The sequence below is a fragment of the Bacillus rossius genome, chromosome 1, assembly GCF_032445375.1.
Source record: "Bacillus rossius redtenbacheri isolate Brsri chromosome 1, Brsri_v3, whole genome shotgun sequence".
In the NCBI taxonomy this organism is placed as follows: domain Eukaryota; kingdom Metazoa; phylum Arthropoda; class Insecta; order Phasmatodea; family Bacillidae; genus Bacillus; species Bacillus rossius.
In genome coordinates, this window is record NC_086330.1 from 369841302 (window position 1) to 369858416 (window position 17115).

Genomic DNA, 17115 nt, shown 5'->3' on the forward strand with positions numbered 1-17115 from the left:
TAGAAACGAGAAGCGACAAGACAGACGCGAAAATGAATCACAGTGGGAGAATAAACGTCAGGAGGGGACAGTTAATTTCAGAGAGAATTCAGGCGAAAATCGAACAACGAAAGAACGATCGGCAAATTACAATAATCATTCCGGAGGTCAGTACAGCATAAATGCACAAACGTTTGTACCGTCTGAAAAAGGGAACAGCTTTAGCACCACCATTCACGACGCGCGACAAGGAGAAAGAAATTCATATTCTATAGCGCCAAGTCACGAGCAAAGCAACACGGAATGGCCGCGCATGCAATCTAGCAGACGCTCAGATACAAACCAAGGAGGTAACAACACATTTTTGATTTCACCGAATGCAAATAATGGATTTGCTGGATTTGCTAATTTGTCACAAGAGCAAATTAGAGGATTTAAGGACAGTGCGGTAAACTAATTAGGGATGGCGAAAACCCGCTCCGCACGTCAGTCCCTAATTGTAAGTTAGACGGGGCTAGTATAAAATTGGATCCCGACGCAAATGACAAGAATAATTGTCGAAGCATACACACCATTATGTTCAAAGAAAACGAGCGTGAATTTTTACTCAGCGAGCCCACAGAAACCGAAGTTCAAGCGAAACAAGCACTATGTCCGGAGATATCGTTAACTTTAAACGGAGTTAAAGTGCCTGTACTATTAGACAGCGGCGCAGAGATATCCTGCATCAGCGAAGACTGCGTAGCCATGATAGAGAGCACCGGAATATCATTACCGAGAATGCCAGTACCGAGTTTAAAGATTCTAGGAGTTACATCAAGGGCTAGTCCCATCATTAATCGTCAGACCTTATTGGAAGTAGAAGGGTTAGGTAGCACCAAGTACATTAATGTATTAATCGTAAAAGGATTGGCCAAACCAGTAATTTTCGGGGTAGACTTTCTAACTAGCCATAAAATAATTTTGAATTTTGCAAGTTGGATGGTAACTGCTATGGATGACACAGAAAATACGAAAACTACTGAAAATTGGGAAGTTTCGGAAAAATGCATTTTGAATAATACTGTACACAGTTCTACCAGTGTTACTCCATATGAAGCGTTAACAGGAAAAAGATCATTGATAATACCGTCATCGTTACTACCGAGACATCACGATGAAGCTCTGGCCGCAGAAGATAAAGAATTAGTCGAGATACAGAAGGAAACTGAAGAGTTGGTCGCAGCCAAGTTGACATCCACGGCGGATCTTCGGAGAAAATACCAGAAAGATTCCAGCAAGATGAGTTTTAATTGTGGAGATTTAGTACTCAAGAGAACGAATCCAGTAAGCCAATTTTGGAAGTACGTTACTAAGAAGCTATTTCTACTCTTCGATGGACCATATATGATCACGAAGATTATTAGAAGTAACTGTTACGAACTGTCTGACATTAAAACGAAACAAGTAATAGGACACTATAATATAACGCAGTTGAGGAAATATTACACTCCTGTAGAATAGTATACACTGTTACACATATGTCCGTTTGAAGACATATATCGGTGACAATACTCTATGTTTGCAAGTAAGTATGTAAATAAGGTCAATAATATGAAATGTAAATTTTCTGCAAATAATTAGAATATAGATGAGATGTTTGTATGATGAGAAATGGTCCTAAGACCTATATCAGAGTATAGTTCGTTAGTCACATTTCTGAAGGGGACTATTCTATAGAGGTATTTGAGAAGCCCTCAATAGAAATGAATTTTATGTTTATTATTTTACTTCTTACCTCTATGACTTTGGCTTAGTCCTGTTATGAATTATATTTACCAGTATTGTATCTCTATGGTCAGGTCAATTTGGTTTTACTCTTTAAGTATTTTCATGTTTTATCTAAGTAATAATTTTATGAAATGTCTTTGCAAACATTTGTTAAACGGCGACGAATAGGAAATGAGCTTACACCTTTTAATATTGTTTTTGGGTCATTACTGAGGAAAGAGTATATGTGATTGGACGCTCGACTGCGCATATATTTTATTTAAAGAATTTAGTATTTCCAGTGTGATTTCGGAGAGTGTTCAATAGAGAAAGCTTTGACTGTTTGAAACAAATTGGAACTTGAGTTTCTGTTCTACTATCATGGGAGAAGGATTAGAGAGAAAGAGCTCCGTGATTTAGTCATAAATGAATGTAAGAATATCACGTAAAACATTGGTACGACGACTGAATAGCTAGAATCTACGTGAAATTGATGATTTTATAATAAATACCGGAACTACACAATGAAGAAGAGGTAGTTACCGATGTTCGAAGCTCTACTAAAGAATCGACGACGACGATAAGTTTTGACTAACAGCATAAATAGAACTGGATCAACGACGAATTAAGAAGAAACGAAGAAAAGGACTATCAATCTTCGATATGGAAGGAGTTCGACAGCGGTAGACGGCATCGTAGACGGTGTACCGGAGGACATCATCCTTCTAGACGACTCCAGGTGACCGACGCCAGTCCTGCTGGAGTACCAGCAGCACGAGAGGAGGTGCATCGAGACGGAGACCCAACCAGCGACATCGGAGGAGAGTGAGATCTAACCAGCAACATCGGAGGAGAGACAGGGGTTCGGAGAGGTTTTCCACAGCCTCTTGGTATTGTAACGACGCGACGAGGTTTGTTTGCCCCATCCCCGAATTAACAAGAACAGCGAGAAGTTACCTGTCCTATTTTAATGGCAAGATATCTTAAACTATGATGTTTACGATCAAGACCTAATTTGAAACTCGCAAAAACAACTTAATACTACTTAACTACGTAAAGACTTGTAGCTTGTACATACTGGACCTGGTTAACTGACATTGATCAGTAATATGTACGATATCAAAGTTAAAATCTGTTAAAGTCATTAATTGTCTTGAATGTTTAAAGAATAGCCCCAGGTCCAGAAGTCTTGAGACAGTTTGATCTACCGAAAGAGACTGAGCTAGTAAAAACAAAGAAAAGACTAATTTGCCAGTTAAAATGTGTTTCAATAATATTTAAAATATTGACTGATAACCAAACTATTATTCAGTGATACAATTACGTAAAACGTAATTAGTTCTGAAAGACATTTAAGTATAACGGATATTGAAATTTTGTTTAATGAAAAACCTATTTAAACATGAATAATTGTCTCAAAGGTATTTGTATGTTGCTTGCTAATCATTGACTCTGTCACTTTTCATGTTACAGTTGGATATGTTGCAAAAGAGTATTGTCACCCATACAACCATGATTTTGACCCTAGTAAAAAGTTAAATTTTCATTATATTTTATTTTTCCGATTGATAACCATACTTACATATCATGTGTATGTTAAACCAGATAGACAGAAATATTTAGCTTGGATTGTCTTGAAAGAATAATTAGTTTTTATTACACTGAGATCAGCAGTCATAGAGAAGTTAATGCTTTTAAACACACTACTTATATTTGTTGATTTTAAGGTCAGAATACTTACACCAAAGAGAAGGAGACATACTGCTAAGGAATTATACGACATTTTATTGTTTGGTATTCACACTGAGTCAAACTACACCAGTACATACAACTTGAGAATAATTTATTTTCACTATCAACATAACAAGACATATTTTAGTTAATATTCTGTAGAGGTTAGTAGTTGTGCTACATACACAATCACAGCACTAGTACTTTATAGAGTTTTCACGGCGCCCAACTAGACCACATTTTACATTATAGATATTGGCATTTTAGGAAATATACTCCATAGAGTAATTCTGAAAACACTTCAACAGCAAAGACAATTTCTCAAATCTCTAAAATTTTTGCAGTTATTTGAGCTCGGCTAATTAAGAACTCAACTCAACTAAAAAATTATTATTAAGTGTGGACCCGTCTCAGCTTGACTCAAAGGTATTATTAGATTATTACTGAACTTGGCTCAACTCGGCCCAAAAATTGCAGACTTGTCCATCTCTAATTACTAGTATCTATCTGATATTTAATTACTTCAGTCTCATCTTTGTAAAAAGTTAGTCAAATTTCTTTGTTCTGCTACACAATTATTATTTTTTGTTAGCTGTTTATCCAATGTCAATGTTTATCATTGTAAAATACTCCATTGTTGAAAGATAATGTTAATTGTGACAAACTTATAAGTGTTATGTTCAACTTTTTTAGTCATCATCCGTCCCACAATGTTTGTTTTTCTCAACCGGCATGATCCTGTTGGTGTCAACGGTAATTCTCGTACTCAAATTAAATTGGTGGAAATAAAATAAGTTCTTAAAAATTCACTAGTTGTAAACTGTATTTCTATTTATCACTAGGACAAAATCGTAGTTAATGTTTTATCATCACAGGTTCAAAGGAAAAATTTTTTTCCTAAGCTTCTCTGTCGAAGCCAGTCGTTCCGAAGACCGAACTGGAAGTGACCAGCAGGACAACTAAGCCGTGCTCGTGCTGTGTGCAGGCTGCCAGTACGCGGTGTACAACCTGTCGGGTCGCTCGTACCCGTCGGCCCGCCTGGGCGGCCGCGTGGTGGACTGCGGCTGGTCGTCGCACACCCAGGGCTCGTCGGCGGGCGTGGTGAGGCACGCTCCCCCTCTGCACGCCCTCTACACGCTGTGCGACGACATGCACGCCTTCCTCCAGCAGGATCCCCGCAACGTCTGTGTCGTGCACTGCACGGTGAGGCTGCTCTTGTCGTCCGACTGCGTCCCACCCGAGAACCTAACCAGATGCATTATTAATCCTTGAAAAGAAACTCATATAGTTTCTTAAAAAATGTATCCTTATACACTAATGTATTTAACATATGTATTAAATAGTGTTAATTGTAAGTGCATGAACTTTAGATATTGAAATTTGGAATTTGATGCTGATACGGTTGTGTTCTATGAATCATTTTGCTATTGGAGCATAGTTTCTCAACAAAAACCAAAATTACTTGTCTAATTTAAAAAAAATTTTTAAACATTATTTCAGTTTTCAGTAACATACTTTATACTTTGACAGCAATTAAAATGATAATTTGTGGTGTTTTAACTGATTAATTTTTTTTTACCATACACTGTCATTTATTTAATATAGGAATTGGAATATTGGAAGTACAATTTTAATTTTTTTTTCATGCAGTGTAATTAGTTGGGTTTGAATTGCTTATGTGCAACTGTGGCTTTGCCGTGTGCATTTTTGGAGACTGTGAACCTATTGTAACACAAGACTAAATCCAAAGAAAGCTATAGAGTAGCAGGCAGTTGTGGAAAGAAGGTGGGCGGGGGGTCTGTTGTAACAGCATCGCTACCAACCCACTTACTTGGCGGCCGTGCACGCATGCTCATGTTTCATTCGCGTGTGCTGAAACGAGCCGGAGCAGAGCAGTCGTGGTTTGTCCGCAGTGCGGGATTGCTGGTGTGTTGCAGGACGGCAAGGCTGTGTCTGCCACGCTGGTTTGTGCGTTCCTCATGTTCGTCAACATGTTCCACAAGCCCGAGGACGCGGCGCAGATGTTCGCGGTCAAGCGCTCGCCGCCCGGACTGCAGCCTTCTGAGACCAGGTGCGTGTCTGCCCTGGTGCTCGTCAGAACCACCTGCCCAGTCGTCCTACACCTGTGGGAGCGCTGGGCCAGCAAACGAAAAGGGAGGGAAACAGTGCGATAGGATCTACTAATGTGAGATACCAACTATGTATATTCATTTGATTGTTTTATGTATTTTCTGTCTTGGAAGGTGACCTTTCATTTCTTCACATACCTCTTTAGTGGGGTAATGTGTGTATTGTTCTGATATTGAACAAATTTCGTGGTAGTGAGTCTCGTTTGAATTTGAGTGATTAAAATCATATTTAGATTTTGGCTGTTCAGAACATTTCTCAGAAACATTTATAGCTAGTCAGTTATTTAATCCTCTGATTTGCTCTCCATTTTTTCCTTCATTATTATCATGCACGTTCTGTCTTATTCTTATTTAATGTTTTATTATGCTCCTTTTCAGTTCATGAATCTGATGTTAGTTAATGAAAAGCGTTAGATTAGTTTTTACATTAACCAGGTTTCAATATGCTCCCACAAAAAAAATTAGCAAAATTACACTTGCATGTAGTAGTGAGAAGCATGTACTGCAGCTTGTTAGTGTTCGGAGTTTGTGCGCAGTGCTGAGAGTGCAGTGTCTTGTGTTGCGCAGGTACCTGTACTACATGAGCCACATCCTGCGGGAACCTGCGCTGCAGCCTCACTTCCGCCCGGTGACTCTGATATCCGCCACCCTGCAGCCCGTGCCTCTCTTCACCAAAGTCAGGTGAGCGCGCGACCAGCTAGTGGCTTGCTCCTCGTAGTCCGAGCTCTACAGTGTGTTCCATGTTGTGCTTAGGCAAGGAAGAGCTGATTCTAGAATGTGATTGTAGACAAACACTGTTCTTGAATTCACTGAAATTTAATCCTTAAATTGACATAATTAAAAGTATGTCATTAATTAAGCATGAGGTTTGTTCCAAACTATATTGACCAAATAGACTGGTAAAATTATTTTAATTTATTACAAATGAGGTGAATATAAGGGGTGGTAGGTAATAAGTAATAACTCTCTATTTTAAGGAAAATGGTCGGCTGTGCAGGATAATCTGCTGGCCGCTATTCATATGTGTTCCAGTATCTGTGTCAGGTTTTTTTTTTTAATGCAGCATGTGTCACAATCAAAATTACACTAGAATAATTTTATAAATTTATTTTGCTCTAAATAAAAACTAGACAGATACCTGAACAGTTCTGTGTAAAAATTGGAATTCCCCCAAAAATATTATCATAAAATGCTGTCTCTGATAATGATGTATACTTACGAGCCCACAAGCCTTGCTAGTTGCTAAGTATGCATTTTTGTAAGAGTGTTGCTCGGAGTGTGAGGCACGGTCCCTGCAGCGGAGTGATGTGCTGCGCAGGGACGGATGCCGGCCGTACGTAGAGGTGTACCAAGGAGGGGACCGCGTTGTGTCCACTCTGCAGGAGTATGAGCGGCTCAGGCACTTCAACATCACTGAAGGGAAAGTGAGTTTGTTCTTGCATTGAACTGCATTTCATCTTGATGTTATGGGGGTGGTGAAGCTTCAATTTGTTAGAAAATTCTGTCCTTACAAATTACTGTTTCATCACTCGTTTATTTTTTGTTATCTGCTGTCCGTGATAAAGATTTTCTCAGGAAATGTGTGCGATACCTATCTTTGGATAGTGTTTGATGATAATTCTTGCGCATGATTTAACATAGTTTCGCTGGAAAATAACAGTAAGTTAAAATAAGGTTTACCGAGTGATTCCGTTAAATGAGAGTTTTCATACAATATGTATTTTAAATTTTGTGAGTTAGTCCAAATGCAAATGAAACGTAGATCTTGTCTGTTTGAGTTTGATTGAGGAGTGTTCACAGTGGTTTAGAGCGGTTGTTGGTACTTGTTTGCAGAGCTGGCCCTCGTGAATGTGCTTGACGGAGCCGTGGCGGAGGCGTGCTCCCGGGAACACTGCCGTGAACTGATGACGGCAGCGGGCGTTGTTCCAGATCACGCTGCCCCTGAACGTGTCGGTGCTGGGCGACGTGACGGTGGTGGCGTACCACGCGCGCCACACGCTGGGCGGGGTGATGTCCCAGGGCCGCCCCACCGGGATCAAGATGGCCCAAGTCCAGTTCCACACCGGCTTCATCGCGGAGGAGGAGACCAGTCTGCGCTTCACCAAGTGAGCCACCGAGCTCGTCAGCTCAGTCGAGTTTCTTAACGAGCCGTGCTGTCCAGATGTCTCCCAAATAAAATTATGTTAAACATTTCTTAGTTAATGGATTAAGGCTATGCTTCATTATGTTTGTGCATGATGTATCACTGCAGCAGATGTGGGGTGAACCCAGAATCCAAAATGTGCTCATATTTGCTCCCCGCAAGACTTGAGTTAAGGTGTGTGGGGGGTGGTTCGTGGTATGGGCCAGTTCCCAAATAAATTGGAAGATGCATTGCTTTTCTTTCCTGCAAGGTTGGAAAGTGAAAACCTAGAAGTAGGACCCTCGCATCTCTACGCTATAGTTTCAGATTGATTAGGGGACAGACGTGTGACTGACAATCCCCAGTAGACCAGAGTGTGTAAAGGTGGAACGAGAGGGCCTGCAGTGGGATGCTAGCGACGCGTGTGCGTGTGCGCTGCCGTGCAGGAAGGACCTGGACGACCTGGCGGACACGGAGCACTACCAGGACAGGTTCCTGCTCATCCTGAACGTGTTCGTGCTGGACGATGAGCGCCGGCCCAGCAAGCCCATGCCCTGGCAGGGCCACGCCTCGCGCAGCCTCAAGCCCGACGTGCTCTTCTCCTCACAGATGGAGCGCGACGAGGCGTTCGACACCTTCGGTGAGTGGCCTCCGTGCGCATGTTGCACGCCTGCTGGTGCCGAGGAGGCGTGTGCACGATGTTTGGTGACCCCTCGTTGATAGGGACACCTGTATTTCGCGAATACATTTCATGTCAAGGTATTTCACAAAACACTGTAGCTTTTTCTAAGAGTCATGGCAAATTGTGAGGGTGCAGCAGTACAGTGACCACATTCTCATTGGCCCCGTCAAGAGCGGGACGACACCTCTCCCAGACCTCAGCCAATAACCACAGGAGAAAAGCTACAGTATTTTGTGAAATACCTTGACACGAAATGTATTCGCGAAATACAGGTGTCCCTACTCATTGATGATGTAGAAGTATTTTATGTTAGTTTTGTAATTTAGAACAGATTTCCAAAGTTAAGTCATATGATAAAATACTATAGCATATTATTTTGGAAGAATACTGAAACATTAAAAAAATTTTTTCGCATATTTTTCACTTCCACAAAATTGGATCACACCTAATAACTGCAGGCTGGCCTTCTATATTTTTGTGCGATTGCAAGTGGTTTTCCGAGAGACGTGTACGTTGTGACGTGTGTGTGCGGCAGTGACAAGCGCCACCTCCGGCACACCGCCCAAGAGTCAGCGTCCCCAGAGGCCCGTCCCGCCCGTGCCTCGCGCTGTCGTCCGCGAGTATCGTGACAGCAGCGGCTCCGACTCGGAAGTCAAGGTCAGCACAGTCTGCAACTTGCACACTGTTACATACTGTATAGGATTTCCAGCTTCTTTCCGTTCACTTTAGTAAATAATGTACCAATTTTTTTTATTAGTTTGCTATATTTTAAATTATTTTTCTGCTACATTTTTAATGCATAAATACTGAGTTGAGTTACTTGTTAGCTGATAGTAGTTTTGGAAAATTTTAGTACTTAAATAGTAATACCAAATTTGTGGTAGCTTATATATATTCCACCAATAATTGCATTTAAAATGGAATCAATGAATAAAATATTTTTGTTATATTTATTTTATAAGATTTTATAACTAGCCCCATAAAGTAGGGTGTGTGCCTGGACAGCATTACACTGGCTGCATGCAAAATCTCATGTCAATGTGCCTATTCCAGCCCACAGAATATCTTACCATAATAAAATAATGATAATGGTGTATTGTGTCAGATATTATGTATTTAGTGTGAATTTAAATTAGGGATGTGCGAAAGTGACTTTTTCCACACGAAATGAAAGTGAAAGAAAATTTATCAAGTTTCGCGAAAGTGAAACGAAAATGAATTTTTCTATGAGATAAATATATTCTTAACGAAAGTTAAGCGAAATTTTTTAATTAACAAAGAAAAAAGTGCCCCAAAATTTGCTCTTCAGTAATAAATTCTATTACATAAATCATTTTGGTACCTTTTGATATATATATATATAAATATTATCATTTAATATAATCAACATCCGCCCTAGACCACACAACACAGCCCCATGTCACTCGTAAATTTCAAGAATCAATCCAGATCATTCAGCGCACAGACTATTTCCTTTACAGTCGTAATGTCGCAGTCTATGATAATATATTTATCATGTGCATGGTACTGATGAAAAAATACGTGAATACTGCGGAATGGCCGCCATCTTGCACCACTGTCACACATGGCTAGCTCAGGAAGCTGTAGACCAGGCAAGGGACATGGTCAAAACAAAACATAACAAATGGTTGCTGCCAAGTGGTCATTACACGCAGTGACTTGTTGACCTTTTTGTCTAATTGGCTGTATATTATTAGGATTTTATATGCCAGTCAGAGTATGTAAAATTTAAATAAAGCAGACAACAATGTTTTTGTTTGGCTGTGCGCGAATAAAAGTAGGTACGTTCTTTGTTTATGTGTATACAGTAAATACTAAATACTGTACTAACAGTTCTGGAATGTATGTTTTATGAATATAGTACCCACACTACTGTTTGAAAGCAAATGAATCAGGTAATTTTTCAAATATTGCATGATTTTGTTTTGATACCTAGGCCTACTGTAATCACGGTTGAATTTTGTTTATCTGCCATGTTTTTTCAAATTATGATTTTACCGTATTTTCATTAATGTGAGTTCTTTCATCACCACGTAAATTAATCTTAATGGAAATCTTTTTTCTAATTAATGTCTTTATATGATTTGCATATGTTATTACATTATTAGTAATAACAAGCAAATCATATAAAGACATTACAGTAGAATCTCAGTGCTAAGTACTTACAGGTACCTCAAGTTTTTGTACTTAGTACTGAAACATGCATACATATCTTTACAAAGAGAAAAAAAATATATAAAAAATTGCTACAGGAGAGCCGCAATGCCATATGTATTAGCAACTGCGACTTGCTTTTTTCCCCTTGTCTAGTTCTCTGAGTACATCCACTTTTTCCTTAAGCGTGAATTGCTTTCGTTTCTTTTTATCTCCAGGATCATTCATATTGTAGCACAAATACAATGCGGTGTCTAAATAACGTAACCTGAAAATAAACTCAACAATAACAATAAACAATCCCGGCACAGACATCAAACAGTATTTTTAGCGTAGCGTAACACTTTTGTCTAAATAATTAATACTTCTCTCAAACTTCCGTCTTTCGATGTATCGAATGGTGTTGTGTTGCTCACGTCGCATACTACGTACGGTATAATCTATGGTTGTGCGCGCAACTGTTTGTTAACTTTGTTTTGAGAATTTAGAGGTTAGAAAATACGTTGCGGTGGTATTTGTGTATGTTTGTTCTACTACATTAATCATTTAGCTGGAAATTTATTTACCAGTTTAAGTAAATTTTTTGTAGTAATGCCACGCTACTAGTAGAATTTTTACGTTATAGTGAAAATATGATACTTTAAACTGAAATCGTTTTGCATGGCGAAGATACGATTTTTGGCGGGGACTTAAAAAAAATTCGTTAAGTGAAATATACTTTATAATAAGGTACGTTATTGTACCGGTATTCTACTGTACATTTTTATTAAATTACGAGTTCTTTTTCAACTAGAACAAACGGAACTTCGGTAAGCTATTGAACTTTCGTTTGGCTCGAAATATTTCGCTAAAAACGAACTTCGACAGATGAAATTCTTACCGAAATCGAAAATGAAAGTAGCAAAATTTCGATTTCGGTATCGGTATACCGAACATTCGCACAACCCTAATTTAAATACGTAACACCTAATTAACACTCACAAACCCAGATATTTGAAATTATGTTTGAATTATTAAAAATATAACAATAAAGAAAATAAATATGTATGTTATTGAATATTACTAGTTTTAATTAAAACAAAATTTTAAAATGAATGTTCAAAGATAAAACAGTTGTATAATTACACACAGTACTAAAGTCCTTCAGTTTATACAGTAGTATATTTATGTCAATATGTACATGCAACTGTTGTTTCACTTTATATCAAATATAATGTTTAAATGAAATAATCTTAAATGCTTGCTAATATTTCAAGATTTATGTATGTGGGTTGGTGGAATTGTATGTATATTCATTAGGCAACAATTTCAGTATACCAAACTTCTGAAAAATACTGGGGTATTGGATAAAAATATTAATAAGCCTTTTTTTTTTTTTTTTAATGTAAATATATAGACAGTGTGTTTTGACTGTGGACTGATAACACCATCTTCCTGACGGAACGACTTACCGCGGCGGCGCGATAACAAAGACTGACTAGTTGCCGGCACTGCCAGCTAGTGGCGCTACCGCAGCCAGTAGCGCGGGATTTCAAACACAGTCTTGATATAAGGAATGTCTCAAAGTCCTAACATATTTACACAAATTGAAAAACATCACAAGTCCAATCATACACAAGTCCAAACATAACCGCCCACCTTGAAACACTGTTTTCAAAATTCAACTGGTAGGGGGCTAATTTTTACAGCAGGACGTTTGACCATCCCCATTAGAGGTGCGGACAGTCGCAACACGAGGAATATTGTCATTTCCTGGATGCAGTTGAATGATGCGTCCTAAACGCCACTGCAAGGGGGGGATCCTATCGTCCTTGAGCAGCACTAGTTGATCTGCTACCATAGGTTTGTCTTGTCGAGACCACTTGCCACGCTGCTGCAGCGTGTGGAGGTAGTCTTGGTGCCAACGCTTCCAAAAGTTTTGGTGCAGGCGTTCCACCAGCTGAAAACGCTGCAGACGGCCAATGGGGATGGCTTCCAAGTTGGGTTCAGGCAGCGTGACCAAGGGTTCAAGGGTTAGAAAATGGCCTGGAGTGAGAGCCTTCAGATCATTTGGATCTGAACTCAGTGGGCATAGTGGTCTTGAATTTAGGATCGCTTCCACTTGCACCAAGGCCGTGTACAGTTCCTCATATGTCATTACCTGATCGCCAATAACTCGCCTGAGGTGTGTCTTGAAGGACTTCACCCCTTCCTCCCATAGCCCACCAATGTGCGGGGCAGACGGGGGGTTGAAGTGCCATGTCACTCCAAGTGGCTGCAGAGATTCTGTAACACCTTTCTGGTGTTCTGATGACGACAACAGCTGCTGTAATTCTTGCAAATGATTGCGAGCTCCGACAAAATTTGTCCCACAGTCACTATAAATGTCTGATGATCGACCCCGGCGAGCAAGAAAGCGCTTGTAAGCTCCAATGAAAACTTCAGTGGACAGATCTGATGCCAGTTCCACATGCACTGCCTTAGTTGTACAGCAAACAAAGATGCACATGTAGGCCTTTAATAGGGTAGGTCGACGAATACGTGCCATTTTTATGGTGAAGGGACCGGCATAGTCAACTCCCGCCTTGGAGAAGGGCTTCACCTGTTGAACTATCATGGCTGGGAGATCACCCATTAATGGGGCTTGAGTAGAGGGTCTAGCCTTGAAACATTTAAGGCAACGACCTAAACGACGACGTATTGCTTGCTTGTCTGCGATGATCCAGAAGGTTTCTCTGAGAATGCCTTGCAGAGTTTGTAGTCCAGGGTGCTGGTTAAGTTCGTGGTAATGACTAATGATGAGATCTGTGAATCGATGAGTTTTTGGCAACAGAATGGGATGTTTGTGCTCAAATGGCAAACTAGACTGAGGCAATCGACCACCCACCCTGACCATTCCAGAGGGATCGAGGAATGGGACCAGTTTACGCAGCTGTGGGGATGTACACTTATCATTTTTTAGAGCTGTAATATCACCCTCAAAAACAATAGCTTGCACTCGTTTGACCCAAAACATCATTGCCCCTTTTATCTCATGAGCACCAATCTGACCTACTAACTTCGCCTGCTTGGCATGGCAGTTGTGAATGAATCGCAACACGTAGCATGTTACACGAAGTAGTCTTGACAGGCGACTACATCATTCCAGCAGTTGATCACACTGATGAGGTGTTACAACACTGATGAGAGCGAGGTTATTTTTCTCTAGCACCACTGAATCAGGTGCCATGTCATCAAATGCTATTTGGACAGGCCACTGAGAGGGTTGATGTCTTAGCCACTGTGGACCACACCACCACAACGAGTGGTTCAGCAAGTCTACAGGAAGCAAGCCTCGAGAGGCACAGTCTGCTGGGTTGTCTTCGGAACGTACATGTCGCCACCAGGAGGTTTCAGTGCAGTCTTGAATTTCACTTACTCTGTTTGCCACAAAAGTCTTCAACTGATGTGGCGCAGTATTGACTCATGCCAGAACAACTTGGGAGTCAGTCCATGCAGTTATGGACTGAAGCTTAATATGGTGTTTGTATATTGCCAGAGTATGCTGCAGCAACCGAGCCAACACTAAAGCACCACATAATTCTAAACGAGGCAATGAAACTACCTTGACAGGTGCGACCTTTGACTTTGCAACCAAGATGTGTACTTTAACATCACCCTTACAACTCACACGCAGGTACACAACGTCAACAGCTGCATAACCCTTCTCAGAGCTGTCACAGAATCCATGAAGTTCATAAGAGCAATCTGAACAGCCTTTGACATGTCTGGGAACTGTAAGGGATGACAAGTGTGGCAAGTCTTTACTGAAACATTGATTCCCACACTCTTACGATCTCAGGCGGTGGAACTGTATCCCAATCCAGTTTCTTCAGCCATAATTCCTGAATGAGGCTCTTCGCGAACATGGCCAAGGGTGTCAGGAAACCAAGAGGATCAAATTCTCGAGCCAAGTTAGACAAGATAGAGCGTTTAGTTGGTGATTCAGAGCTAGCCTGGACATTGTACGAGTAGGTGTCCAAGAGTGGGTTCCACTGCAGCCCAAGTACCTTTACTATTACTTCACTGTCTTGGTGCATGGAGAATGGCCTTGGCAGTTGAACAGCATCGGGAGGGAGCCACTCCAGGAGCACAGGATTATTACTCATGAATTTGCTAACATGAACCCACCTTTATCGAGAAGTGTCATGAGTTCTCGCTGAAGTTCCAAGGCTGCATCTACTGAGTCAGCTACAGTCACAACATCATACACATAGATATCTGACAAGAGTGTCCTTGAAACAGTAGGAAACTGTTCCCACTCATCAGCAGCAAGTTGATGCAGGGTGCGAATTGCTAAGTAAGGTGCTGAGGACACTCCATACGTCACGGTTTTCAGTCGATAATCTTCAACTGGTTCAGATTTATCGAACCGCCACACAATTCGTTGAAAATCTTGATGTTTCTGTGCACACCAATCTGCCTGTACATTTGCTTTATGTCAGTGGTAAACACCACTGGGTGAAGGCGGAAATTACTTAGTACCTTAACAATGTCTTGCTGCAGCTTGGGTCCCGTGAGCAGTTCATCATTGAGAGATACTCCAGTTGAACCTTTGGCTGACGCTTCGAAGACTACACAAAGTTTGGTGGTTGAACTGTCTGGCTTGATTACGCAGTGATGAGGAATGTAAAAGGAAGTAGAACAATCAAGCTGTGACTTTGGAACCTTTTCCATGTGGCCTGCCATCAAATAATCCTTCATGAAATCTGAATACATTCTCTGAAGTGGAACATTGTCACTCAGTCGCCTCTCCAAACGCTCAAACCTGCTCAATGCAAGGGATCGAGAGGTTCCCAATTCGGGTTCGGGATTCCTGAACGGCAGGGCAACACTATACCGCCCCTCAGCACTTCTACAAAGTGTTTGCTTGAACAGCTCTTCACATACAGTGTCATCTTGGGAGAGGTAGTGTGTGTGTGGAAATTCCTCCAGCTCCCAAAACCTTTTCATTACTTCCTCCAGGGGGGAAATGGTGGTCACCATGGATGTGACAACGGTTGCAGTTCTACAAGATGCTGTCTCCACCTTTCCCATAAGGACCCATCCCAGTACTGAGTTGAGGGCCATGGGAGAGCCTTCTAACTTACCACCAGTCAATAATTGTGGAAACAAGTCGGCTCCAAGAAGCAAATCTACAGCACCAGGGATATCAAATGAGGGATCCGCTAGCTTGAGGTGAACAACAGACTGACGAGTGTCAGAAGGCAACTGAACACTGGGCAAGCTATTAGCAATTCGTGGAAGGATGAAGGCATCGAGAGCAAACCGAGGACTGTCTTCACCAACTGGGCTAATTACCACTGAAGTGTAAGACTTGGCAACATTCACTGGTGTATTGGATAAACCTTCTATGGGTAGGTGAGCATTTTTGCGAGGCAGACTCAAACACTGAAAACATCTTTCACTGATAAAACTGGCCTGGCTGGCAGAGTCTAGCAGGGCCCGAAACGTATGTGGGTTTCCACGCACGTCATGAATCTGAACCTGGGCTGTCGACAACAGGACTGTTGACACTGAGTGCACAGCACTACAAGAGGTGACAGTGGATAATGTTGAGGTTGGATTTATGTTGTGTACAGTCGACTGTCCCTCTGCAGAGTCGGGAGCAGCATCACCTTGTTCATCCTCACAAGTTTCGTCCTCAAAATGTAAAAGTGAATGATGACGCGAACCACAATGGCGACAAGATGAACCCACAAGGCAGTTTTTTGCTTGATTTGATGATCTAAGGCAGTTCAAACATAGTCTGTGTTGTCTGACTACAGAGTATCTCTCTGTTGGGCTAAGCTGATTGAATTTAGAGCACTTAAACAATGAGTGAGCACTGCTGCACATTTGGCAGGAGTGCGTCTCTGATTTGGCAAGGAAGGTATTTGCACTTTGGTATTTAGGCAGAACAGACTTACGAACAGGTGCAAAGGAGGGGAAATTTTTCTGCCGAGTGATCTGTGTTGTGGGTACCCTTCCCCTGGATGATATCACACCTCTTGAGCACGACAGTGCTTTTCCAGGTATTCGGTGAACTTGGCCAAGGATGGTAGGTCTTGACCGGTGAGTGTCATTTCCCACTGGGTTTGAAGTACCACATCTAATCTCTTGCAGAGAATAGGAAGTAATATTAAATCCCACTGACTGACTGGGACATCAAGTGCGGCCAATGCTGCCACATTTTCCGTGATAACCGTTAAAAGATGTCGAAGTGATGCTGGTGCATCAGCAGATGCAAAAAGTGCCTGCAGAAGGGCTTCAACATGAGCAGATATGATTAAGCGTTTGTTGTCATACCGATCAGTGAGTAATTTCCAGGCTACTTTAAAATTCACGTCTGTGATTGTCAACGACTGAATCAACTGAAGTGGCTCATCACTTAGTGCGGTTTTGAGGTACACTAGTCTCTCAACCTCAGTAAGGTTGGCATTCGTTGTCACAAGAGTGGTGAACAGGTTGGCAAAATTCATCCACTCCCTAGGGTTGCCATTGAAATGTGGCAGTACTATTTTTGGTAGAGCAACGTGAGAATTCCCGGA

At 41.2% G+C, this 17115-nt stretch overlaps 1 protein-coding gene across 4 annotated transcripts in view; it reads left to right on the top strand.

The window, feature by feature from the left end:
- LOC134528430 (cyclin-G-associated kinase) overlaps nt 1-17115 on the top strand; it is a 68606-nt gene that overhangs the window by 22519 nt on the left and 28972 nt on the right. For 2 of the 4 annotated variants that reach the window (XM_063362036.1, XM_063362034.1), the window contains exons 11-17: nt 4445-4662; nt 5397-5530; nt 6156-6269; nt 6907-7012; nt 7503-7693; nt 8157-8350; nt 8928-9049. In XM_063362036.1, coding sequence (XP_063218106.1) covers nt 4445-4662; nt 5397-5530; nt 6156-6269; nt 6907-7012; nt 7503-7693; nt 8157-8350; nt 8928-9049 — 1079 coding nt within the window. The remainder of the gene's footprint in view (nt 1-4444; nt 4663-5396; nt 5531-6155; nt 6270-6906; nt 7013-7502; nt 7694-8156; nt 8351-8927; nt 9050-17115) is intronic. The other 2 variants (XM_063362038.1, XM_063362035.1) reach the window with 1 other exon arrangement.